The following is a 26,071-nucleotide window of genomic DNA, read 5'->3' as shown; positions in this document are numbered from 1 at the left end:
CCGCAGGGAGGGCGGGGCGGAGGCGGGGCCCTGTCGGGAGGCCCCGCCCTCTAGGGTAGCCGGCCCCACCCTACCTGGAGAGAGCCGGGACCAGGCTACCGGGTCAGCCTCGAAAACCTACCTCCAACCGGCCCCTCCATCAGTGTGCCCTCCAGTCATTCATTTTATGCAGCCTCTGGCCCACTGCTGCAGGGACGCTCGGGCAGGCAATGGGCCCTCCCTGGGCCTCAGTTTCTCCAACACCAAGCAAGGGGTCTGGGTGGAAACTCCAGGACAGGGCCTGTCCCAAATGTCTCTGGACTTGGGGCTGGTGAGCTGTGGGGTCTGGACAAGTCTCACTTCCTAGATTTGGCTCTTTAGAACAAGACAGATCTGTCCACGATAGAGCGAGCTGTAAAGACCTGCTGTGAGCTCTCCTGCCAACTCTGTGCTTTAGTTTCATCAGCTGGAACTGGAGCTTGGTGCTGCTTCTCCATAGGCTGGTTGGGATGTTAGTGATTACATGGGGGGGGGGGGGGCAGGGGGCTGGGCCTGTGAAATCAGTCTGCAACCCCCACCCCCCACCCCCAGTTTCCTTAGATCAGATTGGTCTCCTGATAAGAGGATAGCCCAAAGGGAGCCTGGAAAAGACAATTTCCCTTCCTGATTTAATCAGGTTTCCTCTCAGATCCAGCTGTGGTGACAGTACAGGCAGGGATTTGGGAGCCAGTGGACCCAGTACAGCCCCTGGAGGTGAGCTGGCCTCAGTAACCAGGAACACAGGAAGACCCGGAGTTCTAACTGCCCGAGCACACAGTTACCCAGGGACAACAACAGGGCTTCAGGGCTATCTGACTCCAAACTCGATGCTTAGCACTGGCGGCAGCCAGAATGGGGACACAAGGAAGAGGTGGATTGTGCTTTAGACTTGAGCCAGGTTGCCCTGGATCATGACAGGCTGGGTCTGGGTCAGAGGAGGCAGTTTCACTAGGAAAATGGCTGGAGGCCAAACCCTGGGCCCTGTGGACTGGGGACAGAGCTGGGTGGCAAGGGAGGGACCCATGGAGATGGATTGAGATAAAGTAGAACATTTGAGTATCGGAAACTGGAAAGGCAGTGAGCTGCCTGTCCCTGGAAGTATGCAAGTGGAGAGTAGCCAAGGAGACCCATCAGAGGTCTGGACCCCCAGTCTCTCCTAGCCCCTGACCTCAGTGAGTCATGCCAGCCCAAATACTGTCTTGCTCAGGCTCCAGATATAGTTTGTCTGGCCACACCTTCTGAGGGAGTAAAATTAGTGGGGCACTTTAGAAGGGGGGTGCCTTGGCCAGGAGAGACTTGGAGGCCCAAGTCCCAAGGGCTCAGCCTGTAGATGCAGCTCTCTTTGTTTCCCTCCCAGAAGTGGCCGCTGTGGAAAATTACCCAGAACAAGAGTGGCCAGAAGCCATGGGGGTCTCCAAACCGCATCTGCTCCCCAAATGGCCCTGCTCTGGCATCCGCCCAAGGATCTAGATGAACTTCTGCTGGGGAGCAAAGAGGGATCTGTGTTCTCCCCAACCATCTTTCATCTTGCCCCCCTACCCAGTCCCTTACCACTCCAAGCAGGAGCCAAGCACCCAGGAGGCCTTGGGAATCTGGTGACTAACCTGAAAATTCTAACAGTCCTTCCCAGGGAGAGGAGTGGGGAGAAGAGCGGGTACTGAGTTAAGCCTATGAAGGCCACATTTTCCAGGGGCGCCTGGGTGGTTCAGGTCACGATCTTACGGGTGTCAGTCGTGAGTGATCTCACGGTTAGTAAGTTAGAGCCCTACCTAGGGCACTGACAGCTCAGAGCCTGGACCCTGCTTCAGATTCTGTGTCTCCCTCTCTCTCTGCCCCTCCCCCACTCACGCTCTGTCTCTGTCTCTCTCTCTTTCAAAAATAAATAACATTAAAAACAAACAAACAAACACCTTTTTCCAGAGTCAGGATGCTGGCCTGGCTTTTCACCTGCTTGCTTAGTGGCCTGGAGCCCTTCCACTTTTCTGAGTCTCGGCTGTTGGATTGTGAAATGAGAATAACCCTTCCTGCGTCACTCTGCAGAGGCAGGTAGGGTCTGTTGGAGTCATCATCACAACATACCTGCCTCACCGTTCTTTAAATGAATTTACCAGATATGTAAAGAGCATGAGTCAATAAATATGCATGCCATAACTGCAGGAGTTAGGAGAAAGAGGGTAAGGCAGGGTCAACAGGAGACCTGCAGTCCAGGCTAGAAATGCCAATTGAAATTGAAGCCTCTGCCATGGGTGATAGTTGGGGTGGGGGGTGCTTTATACCTTTGCAACCTAAAAGACAAAAAACTTTGCTTCACAGCCTTACGTTGCCAAGGGCAATTCTCAAGGTGAGAGTGAGGAAAGACAGGATGGGGCTCCGCAGTTCTCAGGGAAAGCTCTTGGTGGCTCCTCCCCCTAAATAGCTTGAGACTCCCAAACAAGCCCCCCAGACCTCTCTTGGCTGGAGTGATCCGAAGTCACACAAGGAAGGAGTGTGCCAGGGCACGGAGGGGGCACAGCCGTGGTGATGTGGTGATGCCCCCACCCCCACCCCCGGTCCTGGTGTGTCTAGGAGGGGCAGGGGTCCCAGCCTGGCCGACAGTGATGCTGGCAGGCTGTGTCTGCACTGGCAACAATCTTTGAACGCTTACCAGTGTTAACCCATGTTTTCCTCCCAACAATCCCAGGAGGACGGGGCTGTAATTCCCATTTTACAGATGAGGACACTGAGGCACTGGGAGGTAAAGCGACTTGCCCACGGCCGCACAGCGCTGTCGTCCCTGATTTTCTCAGGGTTTGGGCAGCCGGGAGAGCGGTGCTGGCTCCTCACCCGGGGCAGGGCAGCGGCCGGAGACCCAGGGGAGTTGGGGCGCGGAGCCAGACAAACCCCGCCCCCACGGGCCGGGGCGCAGCCAATGGACGCCCGGCCCCGAGTGGGGTGACGCGGCGTCAGCGCGAAACTCCCGGGAGCCGGGCCCTGGGTCACATGCACCGCGCCCGTTCGACCCGGGGTGGGAGTGGGGCGGGACCGCGGTGCGGGCTGGCAGGGTCTGGGCCCTTGGGACCAGTTGGGCCTGCTCTTTCGGCCCGGCCTCCAGGCCAGACACCTGGCTGGGACTGCCGCCAGGTGTGCGTCCGGACACGGGGGCGGGGCTGACCGGGGATGGCACCGCCCCCTGCCCGGGGCCCCTCCGGGCTGTGAGGCTCGCCCAGCTCCCAGAGGCTGGGTCACCCAGCGGGGCCCCTGCCCGACCTCGGCTTTGCCAACTGTGAAATAGGGGTACCAAGACATTTTGGGCACGGAAAGGGCCTCGGCTACTCATCTTGGCGGAGCTCAAGGATGGGTAGAGGGGCAGGCACTAGCGTTGCCAGGGCTGGTGGCACTGTGCAACCCTGGGCATTGCCCAGGAGAATACTAAGACCCCTCCCCACTCCGGGAGTCCCCCTGCAACCCTGCCTGCCCCCATGTATCCTTCATTTCTGCAGTAGCTAACCTAGCACCTGCTCAGGTTAGGGGGCCAAGCAGCACAGAGCCAGCCTGGGACTCTTGCTCGCTCTTTCTCCATCTGGACGGCTGTTGACATGGACGATTCTGGTCCTGGATGACCCTATATTCTCATTCCGTGTTGACCTCTGCTATGCACCGGACAAATTATTTCTAGCCCTCTCTGAGCTTCTTTGGGTCAGCTTTGCCCAAAGCACCTCACTAACAGAGGTCACCTCCAGGTTCATCAGTGAGTCATTCAACAGACACTCCACCAAAGATCCGGTAGAACCACCAGTTCTGCTGCACCGTGAGGGATGAAGCTGACAGCAGTGAAGAATGGGGGGGGGGGGGGGGGGGCAGGGGGACGTTTGTCCCCTGGGTGCTAACAGGCTATCTGGGGTGAGGCCAGATGTAGACTCAGGGGGAGTCACAGAATGAGGTGGGTTGAATTGGTAGCAGGAAGAGTACATGGGGACCCCAAGACATCATCTGACCTCCACAAGCCAAATCCAATTCTGCGTGGGTTCTGATTTTGAATTAATTGTCAAGTGTGGAAGATTCCACTTAAAGGCTGGATTTCTGGTTTTTCTTGAAAAATGAGAATTTTGAGTAACCCTGGGCTCCACAACTGGGTGCCTTGTAGCCAGGGCTGTGACACCCCCCCCCCCCCCCGCCACAGTTCCTATCAGCCCCCAGGTATCACACCTGGGCCACTTCACTCATAAATGAACGTGTAATAAAAAGGCCCCTATAGGCATTGGGTTTACCACCCATGATCCCAATTTATAGATCAGGGGAGTATACACCAGGAAGGAGCAAGGACTTGTTCAGGGACCCACAGTGAAGCCTGCAACCCCTGCTAGGGTGCTCTTAGAGAGGGCGTGGGGGCGAGAAGGGGATGGCACCGGGCAGAGGAGTCCACTGGGTTTCCAGAAACATCCCGCTGACCCCCTAGTGCCGAAAGCAGAGATTTTGCTTGCTGGGATGCCTAGGGCCCGGGCTTGGAGGCCCTGACCAGACTCCCCTGAGGGCCACCCAACAAAAATGGGCAGGGGCTCCTCTGAAATAAAGTGGAATTTCTGGGTGGCTCATGCCTATTCAAGTCTTCTTGTTCTGCCCTTGGTCCCTGGGGACCCTAAGGAGCATCTTTTCTTGGAAAGGAGATGGGTTGGAAAAAGACTGTCCTCCTCAGGTGCTTTAGCATGTGACTGGCGAGCAGGGGGACCCTGCGTGAGCCATGAGAAGACCCACAGTGGTCCCACAGTGCCCCCTCCAGATCTCTGGGCAGGGCACCTATACCTAGAAAGCAGCTCCTCTCAGGCTGTGATGAAGGGAGACAACCAAAGGTTGAGGAGGAATCCAGAAGCTTGTCTCTGTCCAAGTCTCCACCCCTCAGTGTGTCAGTCCTATCTCTGGCCCTCTCCACCCACGCTGCTGTGACTAATGATGCTTCCTCAGTTTTCCTTTTTTTTAAAGATTTTATTTTTAAGTAACCTCTACACCCAACATGGGGTTCAAACGTACAACCGGTGGTCTGCGACTGAGCCAGCCAGGTGCCCCGCCTCCTCAGATTTCATCCCTTCTCTGCTAATAGCCTGGTTTCTCAGGGTGGGTTCTGGGACTTTGCTTGAACTATTAAGAAGTACCTTCTCTCTGCTTATGGAAAGTCAGCCAGGGGTTGCAGGCAGCCTTCAGTTAACCACGTGGAAGGGCCAACCCAGAGGAAGCAGAGCCAAGACACGGGGAGGGACAAATTACTAACCAAATCCCTAAGCACCTGGATCCAGCTATGCCTGAAGCTGAACTATCAGAACTTTTCAGTTACATAAGTCAACAAATCCCTCTTTCAGACTAAATCAAACGTCTTTCTACCACAATGAAAAAAGTTCCAATATGGCATCTCTGAGCAGTTTGGGCCACAAACCACCTTTATCTTGACTAAAGAGGTCTTAACACTGCTTAACTTTACTTCTACATTTCCCAGACTGTTCTCCATAGAACCCCTTTTGAGGAACAGCTGTTAATGTACTGGGGAAATACACGTTGGCAAGTCCCTGCCAGGGATCTTGAGGTCCCTCCCAGGAGTCTGGTCAGTTAGGTCAGAGTTGCCTCACCACCCTCTCCCTCCTGTGGCTGGCCTGCCCAGTGCAACTTCACACAGCAGCTCCTTACTCTGGGCCGTGCCTGCTCCCCCAGAGCCTCCTGGTCCTGCAAGCCCTGGAAAAGGGCTCCAGTGCCTCCTGGCTGCAGAATGTCCTTGGTTCTGGGAACTGAACCAGGCTGGGAGCTCCCTGAGGGTAGGACTCGAGCAGCCCCTTCCCTCCAGCACCAACCTGGTACACAGCAAACTCTCAGGAACACGCGCTGACCGCGTGTCTTGGCAAGTCCATGGTGGTTATCTCAGGGCCAAGCCACTGTCCACAGAGCTCGGGCCTCTTCTGGCACTCACAGTGCCTTGTACAGGGCTGGGGGCAGAGAATGGGCTCAGGATCCACACCTTCTATTCACCGGGACTGGGGACTGGGGTCTCCCAACCATCAGAGGCCCATTCCCACACTCCCCTGGTGTGGGAGCCTCTCATTCTGACTGGCCAGAAACAGGCAGAGCCTCCACAGAGCTCCCTAGAGCAACTGGGAGCTGGGTGCTGCCACTTCTGACCTGGGATGGTCCCCTTGTGGCCTCCCGTCGTGGCCCCTCCTGCCCTATACCAGGAGGCAGGGCAGCCCCCGCCTGAGCCGCCCTCCTGCAGGGCTGGTGTTCAAGGTGGATGGGATGGCCTCGCCTGCTGCCCACCCCTCCAGGCCCGAGGTCTGAGTTGGAGCGCTGGGCAAACCCAGGTAAGTGTGTGGGTCTTCCCGGCTGTCTTTTCACCTGAATACAACAGGTTGGGTAGATGTCTTTGCAATTCTTCCAGGTTCACCTGGGGGCTTCGATAAGCCCACCCCACTTCAGATCCTCAAACCCTGTGTGGTGTAGGGATTAAAGGGCTCTCAGGCTCCTCTGAGCCACTCAGAGAAGATGCAGGCACCACGTGGCTCCCATAATGTGCTGCTCAAGGACCCCTGCGCCTCTGGGCCTGCTTCCTGGAGGACCGTGGCCTGGCAGCAAGCACCCAGAGTGGCCAGCTCCCAGGAAAGGACAGGACAGAAACCTTTTAAAACGGAGAGCACTGGGGGGTGTGGGGAGGTGTGTGTGGGGTACTGCTTTTTGGGGTGATGAAAATGCTCAAAAATTGATCGTGGTGATGCAGGGATCTTGAGGTCCCTGCACAACTCTACGAATAGACTGAAAACGACCTAATGGGACACTTAAAATGGGTGCACTGTGTGCTATGTGAATCAGATCTCGATAAAGCTGTTTCTAGAAGGGGGGAGTGGTCCTTGGAGCAGCAGCTTTTAAACTCAGTGTGTGGCACAAGCTGTCCAGAGGATTCGGTGGATGCCTGCCTAACTTTGGGGAGCCCAGGAGGAGATGGCTCTGGCCTGTTTGCCCAAGGCCTGGATACCTGGGACAGGGCTGAGGGCCTCCCGCAACGTGCCTAAGGCCTGGCATAAGACGTAGGAAGAACCACGGGCTCTGGTAGAGCTCGCAGGCAGGCCATGGCAGGTTTCCAGCTGCTACAACCAACACCCCCAAACCAGCCTTGTGCCCCAAGATAACCAAACTGGAACAGGCATGGGGATTTTCCTTTAGCCCAGACTCACCGGCACCCTCAAACAGCCTGGGCATGGGTGAAGGGGGAGTGGAGCAAGCTTCCAGAATGGCTTCCTTTAGCGGGTCCCTGGGGCAGCCCCTGCTTAGAGAAAGCAGGTGCCCTTGGGCACCTGTGTGGTTCAGTGGGTTACGTGTCCGACTCTTGGTTTCAGCTCAGGTCATGATCTCACGGTTCGGGAGTTCAAGCCCCATATCGAGCTTTGCACTGACAGTGTGGAGACTGCTTGGGATTCTCTCTCTTCCTCTCTGTTCCTCCAGCTCTCCCTGCCCCCTCTCAAAAATAATTAACACTTAAAAAAAAAAAAAAAGCAGGTGCCCAGAACTGGCAGGTCCTTTAGACAGTCACAGTTGACTCCATAGAGATCACACAGGAACAGTTTGTTCATTTATTTATTGTATTTTACATGCAAGAACCCAAACTAGAGAGACAGTATCTGGAAGGAGAGCCAGTGGGTGGATGGACGCGCTGAGCCTCGAGTGCACCGACCCGCCCTCCAGAACCGGCTCTGCCCACAGAAACGCACAACAGTGACAGAACATTAGACTTCCAGGACTGGACAACGAACTCAACACGTCTCTCTTTCAACAGCCCCCCCCCCCCCATCCTGAGACCCTCACAAATTAAGTGCAAACTTTAGAAAATAAATATCCATCCCCCTTTCTCCAGGGGAGCCTGGAGATTTCAGACACGAGAGGAGGAGTAGAACTTCAGGGCTGACAGCTGGTGGCCGCAGGGGCAGCCTGGCTTGGACCCCCATGGACAGGAAGGGCCGGAGACGGGCATTGGGAGAAGCGGGTACCACAGGGGGCATCTTCTGGGGGCACGCACACTCAGCCACGGTGGTGACGCTGGCTGTTCCCCATGGGGGTGGACGAGCAGAGGGGCCCAGAGTCCCTACAGCACATGGAGGACAGGCTCGTGGTGGGCTGGCTGGGGCCAGGCAGAGAACACGGCACTCCTGCATGGTGCTTTTCCCCTGCTAGCCCACAGTCCTCCACAAACCATCCAGAAGGCTGGGTCAGACTGAGTTAGAAACGTGTGTAGCAGACGTGGAGACAAAGTGGGGGTGGGCGGCAGGAAGGAAGAGGAGGGACAAGAGTGTGGGAGGCTGAGCGACTGTCTGCCCCATGAAGCCAGGGGGGTCCAGGTGCCTGCTGCCACCGCTATCCACAGCCCTTGCCACCACTCTCCCTGTGGGAGGCCCTGAGTGACAGTGAGGGCCCCACACCTCCCCAGGCCCCCTTGCTCTGGACCCCAGGGGGAGGAAGGGAAGGGCAGTGAGCCAAGGCAGATGGCCCAGTCACTCACACCGATGGGGCTGACAAAACAGAAAGACAGGACGGACCACAGACGAAGTCACCCTTCCCTCCGGCCCCAGCCAGCATCAAGCCCTTTCAGCTCAGAGACCCCTTGTCCTGTGCCGGCTGATAAGCAGGCGGGTCACCTCTCGGCCTGGCCCCAGTCGGCCTGCTCAGTCCCTGGGAGGGGGGCTCCCAGGCAGGGACTGCTCTGGGCCAGGCTGGCCCAAAGCCCACTAGTGTGCCCTGGGTCAGCTGCCCACTGGCCACAAAAGTAGGCAGGAAGAAATGGTTAGTTTTCTCATCTCAGCACACAATGAACACAGAAAAGGTTAAACACATTCCCAAGAAAATATTTTGACAAAATAAATATTTTAACCTATAATCAGGTATAATTAGTGCTTATAAGGAATCCCAGCAATAATTTAGTGTAATTAAGTACATACTGTATCTGTGATTTCTAACACTTGTGGAGCGGCTGGTGGCTCGTGAGGGTCTCACTCTCCCGGGGGGTAGGCACTGGCCAGCTTTCCTGCCGGAGCTCGGCTCCCTTCCCCAAGCAGGGAGCCTGGGAGCGGTGCTCCCCACATGGAAGGGAACCAGTGGTTGAGTGGCCTAGGGTGCCTGCGAGCCGCAGGACAGAAAGGGCTGAGCAGCACCCCCTTAAGGCCACCTGGGCCCCTACTTGGCTTTTTGTGCGGGCCTCACACATGTGTCACCTCAGCCTCCAGGTAGGGGCAGGCTGCCTCTGGACAGGACTTGTCAACAGGAAGGGCAGCCGCAGGCTGGGAAGGCAGGGGGCTCTCCCCTGTGTGAGCCAGTGCCTTCCTGCCAGCCCACAGGCTCCATCACCATCTGCCGCCCAGGGGCGGCCAGGACTCTCCAAGCCCTGCCTGGAGTTGGGGGGCAGCTCTGGACTGTGGGTACTAAGAGCAGCTGTGCTGGGTTCTCCCCCAGACAGACACAGGCCTCGACTTTACTCTCTGCCAGGAGCCTCCTCTCCCCTTGGGCCCTTCAGGCTCCTGCTCTTGGGGGGACTTCTCCTTCCACAAGGTGGGGATGCTGGCTCTTCCCTCAGAGGCTGCCGGGCTTGGCCACGGAGGGACAGGCCCCTGGCCCTCACAGAGACCAGCGCTCCAGGCCGCTGGAGGGTACTAGCTGGGTCGCTAGGTGTAATCGGACCATCCCAGCCACCTTCTCGGCAGCTCACGTCAAGCCAGCTGACTTAAGACTTCCTAACGTCCAAATAGGCAGACCTCAGGGGGCTCTGCCTGTGAGCAATGTTGACAAGAGGAGGAGAGGACCAACGGGTGAGGGGGGACAGTAGAGGCGTGGCACTGGCTGCCAGGGAGGGCAGGGCTGGAGTCAGGCTGGCTGAGACCTGATCTCTGAGGGGGAGTTTCCTGCACGTCCTCTGAGGAATCGGAGTGTGACACCCCCGGCTGGTCCTGCCAGGAGGGCCCCCAGCCAGACCCTGGACCAGGGCACAGGGTTATGGGCTAGGCAGCGCCTCGCTCTCCACCAGAGGTGCTGGGCCGTGGCCTAAATGCTTCTTCCAGAGCCTGAGGCACTGGTGTTGGCCTGCGCCCAGCCCGGCCTCTTGACCCCACTCCGGCTGCCAGGTGGGAAGGGCTGGCCACGCCACAGCTTGGGAACACGTCTGCCCCCGATACCTGGACAGCGCCTTCTGGAACACTGACCCGGGCCCCGGGGACTCACGGGCTGGCTCGGAGCAGCTGCCGCAGCATTTTTCTTTTCCTGGCCAACCGCGGCACAGGGGCGGGGCGGGCTGCACCCTGGACCGCACCGAGCCTGAGCGTCCTGCCCACGGCCAGGAGACACCCAATGACGGGAGCAGGTGTTCTCAACCCCTAGCTCTCAGCCCCAGGCTGTTAGTCTTCTAGGTTGGCTTGGAGAGAGGGTACAAATCAGCAGCAAGGGGGGTTGGGGGCAGGGAGAGGGCAGGCTGTCAGGACGTTCTGTGGAGGAAGCGGAGACCACACCAAGGAGCAGTGCAGGGACCCTAGGGTCACTCCAGCCCCTTGGTCACTGGATCTCCAAATATGGTGCAGAGCCATCTGCTCCTGGGCCCTGGAGGTAGAGGCACAGAGGCTGCCACGGACCAGGCCAAAGCCCCGAGCCTGGTGTGCTCACAAGCCCACCAAGCTTTCCCAAGCAGCCAGAGCAATTCCTCCCCGTGCGGGCCCCTCCACAGATGGGGACGTGGGGCAGTTTGGTTTACGGTTGTCTTATCTCTGCAAGAGCTAACCCGTGTGCCTCGTGACCATCATCCATGGGTCGCGTGCCGTCTTTGCAACTGCCTTTGGCTCTCCCTCTCCCTGGGTCCATCGGGGACCCCTCGCTCCCAGGCTCAGCTGCTAAGCCAGCCTGGCGTGGGCCCGGGTTAGCAGCTGAGCGATGGAGAGAGAGTCAAGAGGGTGAGAAGCCTCACACAAGGGCACCCACAGAGCCTTCTAAAGTGCCGAGCACGCCAAGTGCCACAAGGTGACACGCGTCAGGGAGCAGCATTCCAGGGAGGGAGACCAAGCCCACAGGTGCAGACAAGCCCTTTCTGGAACAGGGGCATGGGAGCGTAGGCCGGTCCAAGGAGACCCACTGAGTCAGGTAGGGGCAGGGCACAGGGGGGAAGGGGCTGGGGTCGGACCCCCTTCTCTGTGGGCAGAAACCGGAGGAAAGGCAGTCCAGGTGTCTCCTCAGGAAATGGTCCCACGGGGACTGCCCTGCCTGGGGCTGGGTCCCACTGCCTGTTCTTCTGGGGAGGACACATGGGTAGAGGGAGCCTGTGGGCCAGAGGGGCGGGGGCAGGGGAAGAGAGCCTCCGGCTGCATCGATGCTGTCCCACCACCCAGAGAGAAGAAGGTGGCTAAAGCTGGTCCTGACTAGTGGGAGGCCTGGGAGCAAACACAGTGGCGTTTCCATGGAGACACAGCAGCACAGGACCGAGTGAGGACTGGGGATGGGAGGAGTGGCCAGTGCCTAGTGTGGACCGGGGGAATAAGGAGTGACCTGCCATCTGGGGAGCCGAACCGCAGAACAGCTCACAGGGCGAAGAGGGCATCCTCTGACCGCTCAGGCTTCTTCCGACCGGAGGGGTTTGAGGCTGGGGCCGGAGCCGGGGCCTCCCCTGGGGGCGAGGGGAGGTTGGGAACCATTTCAGCAGCTTTGGCTCTTTCTTCGAGGAATTTATCGAATTCTGCAATACAAAACCAGGGCAAGGGGCAGCGTTGGTAGGAGGCTAGGCCCACAGTGAGGCTCTAACCACCACATCTCACCTGCTCCCCTCGGAGCCCCATTCACTGTCCCCACCCTCAGCACACTAGCCTGGGCTGCTTGCCAGGGAAGGAGGGAGGCAGGGAGCGGCAGGGGAGCAGCCAGCCAGAGCTAGGGGTGCTTCTGGGCCGTCTGCTGCCCAGAGACCCAGGCTTGATTTCCCCCTCTGCCGCCTCCAGGGCAAGCAGGAAGCCTGGCTACCTGCAGATGGTACAGGGGGAAGGGGCGGGTACGATTCCAGCGCCACCCCTCTAAATTGGGGCTTTTCCATGCACCAGATCAGCACTGGAGGCAGGGCAGGGAAAGTTGGAGGGGCAAGTCCCCACTTAAACTTGGCAGAGAACATCCCCCTACCCTATGTTCATCCTCCAAGCAAGGTTCTGCCAGTGGAGGGGGTCTGACCAGATGGTCTGGCAAAGCAGGGAGGAGGCAGTGCAGAGGGGAGAGTGGCAGGAGTGGAGGAGACAGGAGGAGCAGGGGAGAGAAGAAGAGGGCGAGATGGTGGGGGGTTGGAGGACCTTGATGGGAAGTTCCCTACCCGACCCGTCATCCACTGGCCCCCCAGAAGTGGGGTCCCAGAACGCCAGGCCCGATGAGTTCCCTATGCAGCCCTGGGGACTGCACAGCATGTCTTGTCTCTCTGCTAGATTAAGAATTCGGGGGTAGGGACAAACTGATTAGGCTTGCAGATCTGGGGGTCACGCTGACCTGGGATGGCAATCGGGACCTACTATTCACTAGCTCTGTGACCTTCTTAAAGCCACATGTTCTGACACTTCCTTCATCAGCACGGGGCCTGGCTGGGACAGAGCAGAGAAGCCCCTGGCCCAGGAGGCCAGGCCAAGCAAGGATGGGCACCGGGAGATACGTTGGCAGTGGAGGCTCCAAGACAGTGGGGTGCCGGCCCCTATGCACCTCAAGAGTCTGGGGCAGGGGTAGCCAACAGAAGGTGGGGAGCTGTCAAGGTGCTGGCCCAGTCGTACCTTCACTTGTGACGCCCTCTTCCAGGTCGTCGCCCTTCTGTGGGAGGAGCAGAGAGAGCAGTATTAGGGCCCAGCCTGGGCCAAACCCCCCATTCCCCATGCCCAGAGCTCTGTGACAGTAAAATACTGCTTGTCTTACTGAAGACACGGAAACTTTTGTTTTCTAGAAAGCAAAAATAAAACCACCCCAAACTCCGTAGTTCTAGGCTTTGATCCTCCAGAAGAACCAGAAAGAAAAATCCCAAAAAAGGCGCAGGCCGGTTCTCTGGGTTTAAGGCTACGCGCAGGACCACAGCAGGCCTCTGGCCACCCAGTGACACTCCCAGAGCAGAGCCCCAAGGAGGAGGCTGAGCTGCGCGCGTGCCCAGGACCCCCTCAGGTGCTCCTTCACTCAGCAGCCACAGGACTCCGGGAACCCGCTGTCCATGCCAACAGCTGGGAACTGCATGAGGCCTGGAAGGGACAGAGCCATGAAGTCCATGGCACAGGGCCGGATACCAAGCAGTATTTGGCAGTAAAGCGCTGTCCGGCCAGAAGCCATGTCCCACGGCCTCCTGTGGCCCGGATTCCGTCACCTGCTGCCGGTTCCTGAGAAGCCACGGGAGCTCGGAGAGCTCTTAACGATGACAGTGGATAGGACTTGATTTCTGTTTGGAGAACGCAGTGGTCACTGGGAACTTACTGCGGTGATAGGGAAGGGAGCTGGATGGGGAAGCGGACAGGGCCTTGGGCTCAGCCAGGAGACGTGGCTTCCTTCCTGGCCCTGCCACTGATCTGCTCAGCCTTGTCAGACAGGTCCCTCCCCCTTTCTGAACCTTGGGCTCCCCGCCCCCCCCCTCCCCCCGCCCCATGAGGTGAGGGCCTTGCTCCTTCCTGCTTTGTCTCTGTGACAAGAGCTAGTTCTTTTCCAGGCACTCCCTTGGGAAAAATATAGTGTGTTTTCTTCCTCCCCTGGCATGGCACCTGGGTGCCTGCCTCGCTGGGCAATGAGTGTCTTCAGAAAGCCTGGCCTTGTGGGGAGGTGGCCCGGAGCAGTGGGAGGCCCTACCCTAGTACAGAAGGGGGCCAAGTCGGCAACCCACTGCCAGCCAGGCCAATCCTGTGGTTAACGATGCTCTGCTCTGGGGACAAGGTCCCCTGAAGAGGTGGCAGCTAGGAACAAGAGATGAGGAGTCTCTAGGACTAAGGGAGAATCTGCCCGGCCCATGACCTTGGGCAAGCCACTTCCCCTCCCAGAGTGCATTTCTTTGTCAGCCCCCCTGGCCAGCAACCCCCACTCTGCCTCCCCTGCAGCCGCCTGAGAGGGAAAGTGCTTTGTAAGCAGCAGAAGGAGGGACCAGCCCCTGCAGCCCTCCCTTTCCTGGGACCTGCTGCCATCTGCAGCTGAGTGACGTTCTCACCTTCCTGTCCTAGCTCTGCGGGTAGAGACAACAGTCTCGAGGGTAAGGGTTCTTTTAAATCCAGGATACCAGAACATACTGGGGAAGTGGGATGACAAGTAAAAAATAAAAAAAACAAGAACAAAAACAAAAGCAAAAACACCAACCAAAAGAACCCCACAAAAAAACAAACACCTGGCTCATCTCTGTATATACAGTTTACAGTGAAAAAGAAAAAATAAAAATAAAACCCACAAAATCCCCCCAAAACCCAAACAAAACCCCAAAGCAAAAGAACCCAAACACACACACACTAGATACAGAAAAGTAACTGGAGGCAAGTGTGTGTGGTTTCGGAGCCAGCCAGAGCCCTGCCTGCCGAGGCCCCGGGGCCGCGCCCGGAGCAGGTGCGCTGGGCCCAGTGGGCTTTCCTCCTCTGCCACCCCAGTGGGGAGCAGCCCCTGGCCCCGGGCCTGTCTTCAGAAGCACCTCTGCCTTGCCACGCCCCACACACAGAAGAGAAAAGTCGAGTCTCACCAGGTCCGTCCTGAGCCACACCTCAATGTCGTCCATGACAGAGGGCTGCGCAACGGGGATCTATGGAGGCGGCAAGCAGCGGGTCAGGCAGCCCCACAGCCAGGCGAGGGGAGACAGAACACCGAACAAAATAAATCGTCAAAAGCAACCCCAGAACGAAACTAAAACGTACACAGAGCAAAAAAACACGTTGGCACAGCAGGCGCGGGCAACACAAGGCAGCCACACATGAAATGGCAGGTGAGGGAAGCAATGAGGTGGCCAGTTCTAAGAAGCAGGGCTGACCGGCGGGCGCTGGGGGGGACGGGGGGGGGGCAGGAGGGGGAGAGGAGGAGAGAGGGCAGCAGTACGCATTCTTGAAATGGATAACTTTTTGACTACTCTCAGCCCAGGGCTGCAAAGCACCTTCTCATCTCAGGAATGCGCTGGTCCCACAGGCTGGTTTTGAACTCATCAGGTCAGGACCCTTGGAAGAGTCCTGCCTACCCGCCATCGAGCCCAGCCCCTGGGAGTGACTGGAGGAGACACCAGGAAGCCCCTGATGCCACTGGGGATCCCAGGTGGCAGTCTGCCCGGAGCAGGGGGTGCAGGTGGCCAGGCGGGCGCTGAAAGTATTTCGGAATGTGTCCCAGTGCGTCTCTGAGTGGGAGGAGGGGAGCACCGGGGCCTGGGTGTGGCCTGGCTGACAGCAGGCGGGCACATCTCACCACCAACACAAGCGGGCAAAGCTGGGGCTTTGATGACCAAAGCGACGTTGGGGCTTTAGCTGTCTTTGTGTCTCTTCAGGGGAGAATCACGAAGCAGTCCTGAATGCAGTGGCTCCTTTAGTCTCACCCTGCCTCCCCAGCTCTCAATGGCTGGCTGTGCTTCGGGACCCAAAGAAAAGTTCAACTGAGAACTAGGGAGCGGTAGCTGGGGTGGGGGTGACTGGGTCCCGAGAAAACAAAGACATGCCTCATGGGTGCCTGAGCAGTCTCCATGCCTGGCCCACCTGTGGAAGGCCTCCGGGGCGGTGATTCTGAAACGTCCATTTGGCTAGAATGCAATAGCGGCTCACAAGTCCACTATTTCTAGAAAATTCTCTAGCACTGTGTCTACAGCTGGTTTCCCCCCAGCGTCACAGTCTAGGGTAAGAATACAGTTAAAATAAGCACCGGGAAGACTGCCTTGGTGTTTGCCAAATCTAAAAAATAACATGAGCTTAACAAAGGAAAAGAACAAAGATTTCCTATTCCCAGCCCTGCCCTGACGGGACAAGCCGCTCCTTAGAGACGGAAACCTGCTGCTGGCAGAGTTGGGGGTGTGAGGTAGAGCGAGGGCCCCTAGGGCGGCCCGAGTGTGCCGAGCAGGTGTCCCGTGCACACACGCACCTGGCGAGGCTGGCAGCCCCCTCGCTCTGGTAACCTGGAGCGCCTTCACGTGTATCGTGCCACACTACAGACCCAGCGTGGGCACCCCACACGCATTTTCATAAAGGTTCAAGCCCACCCCTTGATCAGATTAGGAAGAGTCTGTCTACGCTGTCCTTTTATCTCTTTGACTTACTGGGAATCTCGTGTTGGAATGAAAAAAACGTCAAGGAGTTCAAATCACCCTGAAATGACTCCTAAGGACAAGGAGCACAGGATTCTCATTCCAGAGGGCACAGATGCCCAGCGTGGATGTGCTAACAGCACCTAAGGCAGCACCCAACTCCTCCATCGAAAAGAAAGCAGTAAAGGCACGCGGAGTGCGATCTGCTAATTTTACGCTTGCTGGCAGGACTTCTGTCTTGACATGTTCCTGTGACAGAAGATGCCAATTTCCATTATCTTGATGCTTTTAAGTCAGAACGCCTGGCCTCTGGGAGGATGCGCGCCACGCCAAGTTCCCAGAAACAGAAGCTTGGAAAGTTAGCGGCATCTCCAAAGAGAAAACATGGCCAACCACAGTTGTTGGGAGTGCGTGCTGGGCTTTCTTACACCCACCCAGCTTCAGTCTATCGAGGAGAAATGGAGGTTCGATGGGTAGAGCTTTCCAATGTGCTGCAGAAGCTTGAAAAACAGCCACTAAGGGGTCATGGGTCTTAAACCTTCAGATACGGCTTTACAATATTTTTGTTACTGCTCAAAAATAAGTCCCTCGAGGCTGGGTATCACGCTCCAGTTTTGTTCTTTGAGGATTAATCTTGAAAGCCAGCACGCTCAGAAAACAAACACTGACATCTGAGAAACTCCTCACCCCCTCAAAAACAAAAATTTCCCAAAAGCTGGATCATGGGAACGCTTTTCTTCCCCCTTTCAGATTTCTCCAAATAAGTAGTGTGTTTATGGAAGGGCATCCTCCAGGCAAAGCCCCAGGAGCCAGGCTGATGACAGAGCACTGGGCGATGGGTCGGCTAGGCTGGGCTAGCCAGATCCCTGGAGCATATCACTTTTTTCTGGGCTTGCTTCTTTCTTCACTCAGGAGCCCTGGAGTCTCTGCTGTCCTAAGAAGCCTCAGGACTTTGGGTAAAGAGGCAGAGCAGGGAGAGGGGGGCTTGGGCAGTTCTTGGCCTCAGTCTCCCCATCAGAGAAGTGGCGTGATGGCTAGGTTCTATTTAGTTTTCACCCCACAGGACTCCGAGCCCCTTCACTTCCAGGTCAGGGTTTCTGTTTTCTAATTCAGAAACCAGGAATATCATGAACGATCGGAATTGACTCCTTCCAGTATGAAAGGCACTTGGCCTCAGGGCCGGAATCTCTGTGGAACTAGGGGGAGAGCTAACAGTAAAGCTTATACAACACAGGGCAAGGGTTGACCTGCTTGTGGGTGCACACAGTAACTTACCTATATACACCTCCTACCCTGGTAAATCAATGCCTTGAGCGTAGCACTGGGGTAAAGTTCCTTCTAATAATGTGGATGCCACCAGACAGACTAAACGTGCACACTGCTCTCCAAACAGGAACTACAGAAACTGGGAGGGACGAGGAAGCTCCCTCGTCCATGCCGATGGAAGGGAAGGGAGAGGCCTTGGCCAGCCAAGAGGGCACTGGACTCTGTCACTGCCCCGTGGCTTTTGGGCACGTCACCAAGCCCCTGGGAGGCCTCAGTGCTCTCATCCGTCAGATGAAGCCTGGCCCAGCTGATCCCTAAGAGACTGTGGCCTCTGACATGCCACGGTTAGAGCACCTTCTTGGGCAACGATTGAAGGCTGAAGGCTAATCCAAGGGTCTGAAGAGGAGTGTGTTGGGGGAGGGAGACAGAAAGGGAAGAAGACGCGAAGTAAAAAAAAAAATAAGAGAAAGTTGGCACAGGACCACCCTCCAATAAAGGCCGGCGCATACGGGGCTGGCTTGGCCGAGGCAACGGTGAGACGCGCCTGCCCATCTTCAGGGTCCAAAGAGAAAGCGGCGTGTCGGGGGCCAGAAGTGGCAGATGTTGACGTGGGCGCTGGGTGAAGCTGTCTGCCGTGCGCTGACCCTCACTTGGCTCCACTTAGGGGGCGGCAGGTGGGGGGCAGTGGTGCCACCGGCTCGGCCACAGCCAGTGCTATTTGTGACTCTGGGCTTGCTGTGTCGGGGGGTCTGCCGGACCGGATTACGGCACCCCTCCATGCGTGGGCTTGGGCCGTAGCACACTCCTACTACGAACCTACTTCTGCTCTTGTTGGGACCGACGCTCGTTCTTCTCAGGGGATCTTTCTGGCTGCATCCTGCTTATGGCCGGGGGCGGAGGTGGGGGGGGGGGGGCAATTTCCCAGCAGTCTCCAGGCAGAGCGGCTCATGAGGCTGCTCAGGGGTCTCTTCAACTGGTAATGAATCTGGTCTTGTCAACTGTGGTGTTGGAAGTCTAGACCCCTGAAGTCCCAGGAGAGCACGGGCCCATTTCACGGCCCCCAACCCACGGGGACACCTCAGAGTCTGATTTACAACGCAACAGGAACACTTTCTGAAGAGCTCAGGTGTGCTATTTCACGAGAACTGAGAAATCCTCCCTACAACATGGTCCCCCCAAACATGAGCAGCAGCCTAAAAGCCCTTCAGCCTTACTCAATAGTACAAAAAGTTTCCAAGTAAAGAATTTGTACTTGGGGGTTTGGAAGGACTCAGGGCTTCTACACTATGGGAAATAAGGCAAAGCAATTAATATACATTGTTTAAAAGAAAAAAAAAAAACCACTGCAGTCAGGCAGGTGAGATACCAGGTTAGCTGTTAGTTGGGTTTGTTTCTGGAAAGTTGGAGACTGGAGCTCTAGTGGGGGCGGGGTGGGGAGGGGATCTTGTGTGGGCAGAGGCAGGTGCCACCACCAGCTGCTAATGCCACACTCAGGGTAGTTTGTTTGGGCAGTATCCTTTTTCGCAGGATTAACGGGCACAAGGACACACGGCTGGATCCTCCCAATTTGGAACTGGAGTGGACATGGTCTCCAGGAGTCCCGCTCTAAGGTCACCCACACATGAGGACCACAGCCCTAGCCTGTCTCTGAAGTAAATGAGGGGCCCGGAGAAGCCTGTGTCTCTAAGAATGGCTTTGGGGTCGCGTGCAGGAAAAGAGCAGTATGAAGTGCCTGCTGCTGACAGATGGAGGAAGGCTGGCCCCACCTGAGCGGGGCTGTGCGAAGGTCCCCAGCTCCAAGCTGGGGTGGTAGGAAGATACGCCCACCCCCTCGATTCTGATGGCTCTGTGCGGCCATTGCATGTTGGCCACACCTTGCTCAGACAGGTGACCCCTGCCGTGCCACCTACGGCCTCAGACACGCTGGCCTGCCTGAACGCCCCTCCGCCGGCCACAGCCTGGCCTGGGTTCCAGGGGTCGGTTACACTTCTCCCCCAGGTATGTGTCTAGTGTCTGCCTGGCTCCACCCCGGAGGCTGATGCCTGACTGCTTCTATCGTCCCTCCCTCTGTGCACCCTCTCCTGCTCCAGCCCTGCCACACACGCAGGCACGCACAGACCTTTGGTCTCTCTGTTAGAGGTGCTAGGCGAGGACGGTGGCTTCATTAGAAGTGTAATCATCACGCCGAGGCAAGTGGCCTGGAACGAGGTCACCCTCTCTCTCTGTAGCAGACTCAGGGCCACCTACCTGATCAGATGAGGCAGGAGAGGCCCACTCGGGTCTCTGTGGCAGAAAAGCTCTACTTGATGAGAACTGTGTTGATGATATTCAACTCCCCTGGCTTTGTCTTCTTTTTATTCTGTTCTATTGTGTTTGTGTGTTTAAGATGTCTCAAATTCTTCCGGGGGACGTAGTGGGCACACATTTACTCCATTATAAAAACCCATCAGCCTAGGACTGCCAGATCTAGAGGCTGGAGGGGGCTTCTCCAATTGATCAGGTGCTTTTGAGTCTGTTCTCTTAGAAATGTCCCCTCCTAACAATAAGCAAAAGCCACAGTAACTTGTGCTCATCCTGGAAAAGCGAATACTGCCGAGAGCTCCAGAGACAGTAAAAGGAGGGAGAGGGCCCTCCCCTCACTTCCACAAATGTCCCAGACCCTTAAGGCCCAGGGGCACGGACCTTAGCAGAAAACCAGAGGCGTTTCTAGGACTGAAAGTCTGTGGCTTAAGGAGATTGTACAAACACAAGAAGACATTTTGGCAGGGGGAAATTTGGCATCCAGTCATTAGGAGAGAATGGCCTTGTACTGTCTGACTCACAAGGGCTCAGCAGGTGACACAGGTAAGCGCTGGGGTAGACAGGGGGCTCGGCTCAGCTGGTGACCTCTCACCATTCCTTGGGTTATGAGCCAGCTGTCTATGGGCTCCAGGTCAGAGTCCCCACCTTTACCTCTCTTCTGGGCCGAGGACAGAAAAGTCCCAGAAAGAAAAGTCACAGCAAGACCCAGGATAAAGAAAGCAACAGTATATATCATGGAAATGGAAAAGTCACTGTTGAGAGTTGATCTTTTGTCACGTAAGGAGATGTGACCCATTGCCCCCGCCCCCCTCCAGCATGTCCCCCTTACCTTTCTGGAAAAGAGAAGAGAAGTTTAGTAACCAAAAATCCCAACAGGGTAACATAAACTCATGCCAACTATTCCCACACACTGGGAAAATCTCCACGAGGTCACAGAAGGCTGGCCACGGCCGCTTCTCCTGATTAGGGCTCTCGGAATTGGCAAAGGGTCAACTTTTCAAAGAGCCAGCTTTTACCGAATCATTTCTCCTTTTTTTTTTCTAAGTTATTTCTGCTTTTTTTTTTTCCTCCTTCTCAGTTCCTTGGGTGTTCTTTTCCCAAACTCTTAACTTGAACACTGAATTTGGGCATACTGCTCTTTTTGAAGTCACAAAGGTATTTAAAGTTAAGACTTCTGATTGGATTGCACTGTGGAGGTGTGGCTATACAATTTTCTCCCCTTCACTGTGTTCTTAATTTCTCCTTTGGCCCAGTTCTCGTATCCAGGTCGGTACGGTTTAGGATATGGAACATCATGACCTGAAATACTGGCCTCAAGATGCATGTGAGTGAGGGTGTACGCACACACATAGACGAAGACACAGACGCGCACACAGACACACAGACAGGGATATACATATACTCACACAGACGGACACAGGCACACAGGCACCACAAGCCCTGCTTCCCCTCATCGAGCAGTAAACATGAAAGTAATCTGCCTGCCATCAGGTGGAAAACATGCTGGAGTCATCAAGATCTTTGAAAACAGGGAGATGGGCCAAGCCACACGCCCAAAGGGTGAAGGGCGGGAGGCTGGCCACATCTCCTGAGCTTGGATCCAGGCCTAAGCACTAAGAACAGCAGAGGTGGCACACCCTGGCACGGATGGGGGCAGGCCCTGGGGACGGAGTGGGAAGCAAACCAAGTTGGCCTGGCTGAGGGACAGAGCTACAGGCCAGGTCAGGGTGGGCCAGGAGGAAATGTCCTCACCTGGCAGTGTGCTGGTGGCCTCAGCCCGGTGGTGGGCCCTCCTAACACCCTCTCTCGGTTCGGGGGGACACATTCTAAGTAATGGGAGAAATGGAGCCACGACCACTACGCAGATTTGGGGAGTCCGGGTCCCAGGGGTGGAAAGGCAGGGTGCTGAGACCCGAGGCAGTTGGGCTGGCTCTTCTGTGCCCCCTAGTGGCCAGTGCAGAGGGCCGCACACCCCTCACACCCAGTTGGCTGAGCCAGAAGAGAGGGACAAATCCCTTCCCCAGGGTGAACCTTCTTCCAGAAACCAGGCTGCAGACTGCTGCCTGCCTGGGCCCATTTGGACAGGGGCTGCAGGAGCCCAAGAACCGTTGTTCTGAAGCAAACCTCCCCGTCCAGTGGGCTGATGAGCACTGCTCCTTTCTAACCCAGCTGGGGGACCCTGACAAGAGGTCCAGCCGTTCCGGGGCCCTTATCCCCACAGCTCTCCCCCTCCCCGTCCCTGCAAACAGACGCTCATTCACACACAGCCACACGCATTCCTAGGCGAAAAGGGGTACGATCTCATGAGAAGCATTAAGACACAAATCCTTTCCCCTGCAGTGACCTGAAATCGTACAGAATCCACAGCTGCCATCTGGGGCTCAAACAAGCACCACCCTCCACTTCCAAGCACCTCTGCCTTTAGCCGTGCTCCTTCCAGACACGGAGCTGCCCAGAGCACCCTCCTGGCCTCCACCCACTGCTCCTCCCTCCTCCAGCCCCAGATCCCCAGACAAATCCTGCCCATCAGCTGCCTTCTAGTGGGTTGGTACTGCTTCTCTAGGCCAACTACAAATGATCCGCAGAGATGCGGCTCAGGTGAGCATTTCCCTTCCTTGTAAGGGCCGTTATTTTGTCGGAGCACTGCCCACCCCCAGGGCTGTGTAACATTTGGGAAGAGGCCCTATCTGGCTGTAGGAGACCTGCACCCTGAGAACTCAGGGCCATCAAGGTAGGAAGACAAGGGGCTGTGGAGCTGGACCTCCTAGGACGGACCCCCACTTGCCATCCACACTCGGTGCCCAGAGCGTGCTGTCCCTTCTCTGGGCCCGTCTGCTCTGGGCTTCATGGGAAAGCTGACTGGGTGGGCATCACCCACGGGCTGGAGTGAGGATGCAATGAGGCAGCACAGTGCTCTCACGCCCGTCTCCCCCAGTGTGCCCTGCCCTCCATGCAACCCAGCTTCTGCTTCATTACCCCGCCAGCTTTACGACGCTGCCCGACTTTCCCTCCGGAGGACTCTGGGCAGGTAAACAGGGTGAAAGACCTACCACTTCGGAGCTCTGTTTCCGACTGTCCAGTGCAGAAGCGAGTCCTCCAACAGCCTGGGGGTCCTCGTAGGTTACCCTGGAGATAAGCAACGCAAGCAGTCAGTACCCACCCCAGTGGTCCCAGGGGACGCGGCGGTGACCTATAATCACTTTCTAGTTTCCCGCAGACTTGGTCTTCGGGCGGAGGCTACGGTCCCAGCACTGGCTCAGCCCCTCATTTCCTCTGGGGTCTGGGACACCATACACCTCGTTCCTCTCAAGTAACAATACCAGGGCGTCTCTAAAGCCCAGTGACGGGACGTCAGAAGTGCCCTGACGCTGCAAGTAATATTATTTCAGAAGCGGCAGCCTCGGCAGCATCTGACAAGGAAGGTGGTCTCACGGTCTGGGATTGGGGTCTGTCACTGACCGTGGAGGTTCTCTCCCTCTGCATTCTGACCTCTTTTGCTGTTAAAAGCAACTTGTGCTGGTGAGAGGTGCATGGCGGCCTTGGGTTTCTGGTCAACTTGTTGATGCCTGAACATGGGACTCAGAAAGCTGAGGTGCCGGGCTCCAGGAAAGCACCTGCCTGCCTTAAAGCTGAACAAGAAGCTCCAAGCATGTGTCTATGCCTCCCTGAGATGCGGGGGAGGGTGTCTATTTTAGGATCAATTTCCCCAGTTTCATATGGCTTATCCTGGCCAGAGCTGCCGTCAGGGAAGCCTCTGCCCACACACTCGGGCAGGAAAACCATGCTGCTAGGCCCTGCCCGGCTGCACCCTCCTAGCTCCTAGTTCCTCTGCAGCAGCAGCACAGGGAGCAGAGAGAATGAGGAGCACTCTCTTGCGGATGGGAGAGATCTGACTACAATCAACCCCGAGGCAGGGAGGTGGGGGTTGGGGGGGGGGGTTGGTGTTCATTCAAAACCTGTGCCTATTGCCAAGTCTTCGCGGCCATATTTCAACGTTCTTGGCAGTCCTGGATCTGGTAAATAAAAGGCGTCTTTGTGTTGGCCTGTGACCAGGCCTGGATCAATCCTCCCCCAATACCTTCCGAGAGCCACTGAAACGGTCCCCACATACGTCTTGCGTTGCTCGGCCAAGGAGTTCCCTCTCGTCTGGGCAAACATGTCAAAGCCATCACGGGGATTACACTGCTGGAGTGAACTGAGGGTGCCACTGACGCTCTCTGTCCCCAAGTCTGCGGCAACAAAACAAAGGAGGGTAAGGTGAGAATAAAATGTGGTCCGTGGGCTTAATGAAGGATCCCCAAGTTAGGAAGCCAGTGGGCAGGTTAGAGTTCTGGGTCAGGCAGGGGGAACATAGGCCTCTCCTCTGCATTCCCGGCCCACCACATGCAGGAGGAGCCACGGTGGGACCCAGATGGGGGACAGAAAAGCCACGGACCCTCACCCGCCCCCAGGCTACTCAAGGTGGGCAAAGAGTCCTCATGAATGGAAGCGAGACTGCTGGCAGTGGGGAGGGGCTCAGGGCCAGTACCCCTGCAGATTTCCCACAATTCTCTGACCAGTGCGTGCCTCACTAACTCTGTCAGGATATCTAAGGGCCTGGGTCATGTATTTACTGGACAAGTATTTTGCAGGCACCCACCACGTTCAGAGCCAGCTCCTGCGTGCACCAAACTGAATTTGACATGGTCCTCGGCCTAAAGGAGCACAATGAGTAGGCGGGAGCCAGCCAGACAATACCAGTACCTAGCTTGAGACACTGGAAAAGACTCAAAACTGACCCAACAGTGGGGCTTGAAGGCCAAGTGGACTCTGCTGCAGGGAGAAGGGGGAAAGGTAAGTACCAAGGTACAGAACCTGAAGTCCAGGGTGTGTGAAATGAAAAATGCTTGTGGACAGAGACTGAACGCTAGAAGGAAGGCGGCTAGGGAACCTGGGTGGCTCATCAGTTACGTGTCCAACTTTAGCTCAGGTCATGATCTCACAGTTCGTGATTTCGAGCCCCGCATCAGACTCTCTGCTCTCAGTGCAGAGCCCCCTTCCGATCCTGTCTCCCTCTCTCTCAAAAATAAATAAACATTCAAAAAAAGAAAAGAAGGAAGACAGCAGAATTCAGTTCGAATTTTGGGTTTTAAATATGGTGGCCATATGCTGGATGGATTCAAGGCAGAGAAATCTGTTCCGAAAGAAAAACAGTAGCTACAAATATAGGAGATGCCGAGAAGCCAGGATTATAGTAACTGACAGGCCACTAAATAAAAACCCTGTTTGACTGAAATGGAATAAAGGTATAAAGAGAAATACTAAGAAAAAAAAAGGAAACAGAAAAAAGCAAGACAGAATTTTGCAAGGGCCATGCATTATTATTTCAATCCTGTCATTTTGTTATAGATTCGTATCGTCCAGCGTATTTGCAGCATCTAGAATCATATACACACTTTCAAACAGAGAAGTGGAAAAGTGGTGAGTTTCTTTTGTTTTAGGTTTCAGGCAGTGGAGCACTTTAGGCTGATGTTAGTTCAAGGAGAGCAAATGTATCAGTGTCATCGCTTCCTACTTCCAAGTCTGTGGCAGACATTACCAATCAACTACAGACTCATCTTCCAAGCTCTGATGTGGCTTCAGCATCCTTCTTAGGCCTGTGTCCCAAGTAGCCAATGAGCTAAAACCTATTTGCCATCCTTGGCCTAATTTATATTGAGAAGACAACCACTTTAACCACATGGAATATTCCAGATAAAACACAGCAGCTACCTTTCTTTTAAAGCAAACAACTTCCTGTTCCTTGGAACTCCCTCCACCCCTTCTTCCCAACACAGGTTTAAACTTTTAAGTTTAGGGACAAGAGTCATGAACTAAAAATGGTACAATTGGCCAGGCCTCAGGAATACACTTTCCCACGGATTCCTCAAAATGCTCTCTCTGGGACTTCCAACAGAGAGAGAAATGGACCCTCAGCCCAGACTCACAATTACAAAGTGGCCTGTAAAGGAGACCCTCTTTGTCCCTATGAGACACTTACCCAAGCCTGCAAGCTGGGAGGAGAGAGAAGATGGGGGTGCCGTGTTCCCCACCATTGGGCTCACCACAGCTGGAGACCCCGGCCCCAGGTCTATTAAGTTGTCTTCGGTCACTTCGTTCAGTACCTGCCAGAGCATAAGACAGCGGTGAGCCTCGGAGCCCTGGTGCTGGGCTCCAAAGCCAGCAGTCATCGTGCATGGTCCCCGAGGAAAAGCATCGACGTTTCCCCAATACAGGAACAAGGCAGTCTCC

At 56.1% G+C, this 26,071-nt stretch overlaps 1 protein-coding gene across 3 annotated transcripts in view; it reads right to left on the bottom strand.

The window, feature by feature from the left end:
* Positions 1 to 7,584: 7,584 nt before the first annotated feature.
* The window catches only part of TOM1L2 (target of myb1 like 2 membrane trafficking protein), a 120,888-nt gene continuing 102,401 nt past the window's right edge, over positions 7,585 to 26,071 (bottom strand). The window contains exons 10-16 of one of the 3 annotated variants that reach the window (XM_047832066.1): positions 25,821 to 25,944; positions 23,913 to 24,030; positions 22,852 to 22,927; positions 20,394 to 20,459; positions 14,702 to 14,761; positions 12,786 to 12,822; positions 7,585 to 11,725 (exon numbers count right to left, since the gene is read on the bottom strand). In XM_047832066.1, coding sequence (XP_047688022.1) covers positions 11,571 to 11,725; positions 12,786 to 12,822; positions 14,702 to 14,761; positions 20,394 to 20,459; positions 22,852 to 22,927; positions 23,913 to 24,030; positions 25,821 to 25,944 — 636 coding nt within the window. In that variant the 3' untranslated portion in view covers positions 7,585 to 11,570. The remainder of the gene's footprint in view (positions 11,726 to 12,785; positions 12,823 to 14,701; positions 14,762 to 20,393; positions 20,460 to 22,851; positions 22,928 to 23,912; positions 24,031 to 25,820; positions 25,945 to 26,071) is intronic. The other 2 variants (XM_047832067.1, XM_047832068.1) reach the window with 2 other exon arrangements.

The sequence above is a fragment of the Prionailurus viverrinus genome, chromosome E1 (genome assembly GCF_022837055.1).
Source record: "Prionailurus viverrinus isolate Anna chromosome E1, UM_Priviv_1.0, whole genome shotgun sequence".
NCBI classification, from domain to species: Eukaryota; Metazoa; Chordata; class Mammalia; order Carnivora; family Felidae; genus Prionailurus; species Prionailurus viverrinus.
The sequence above is the reverse complement of the archived record's forward strand: the minus strand, read 5'-3'. Positions and strand labels throughout refer to the sequence as shown.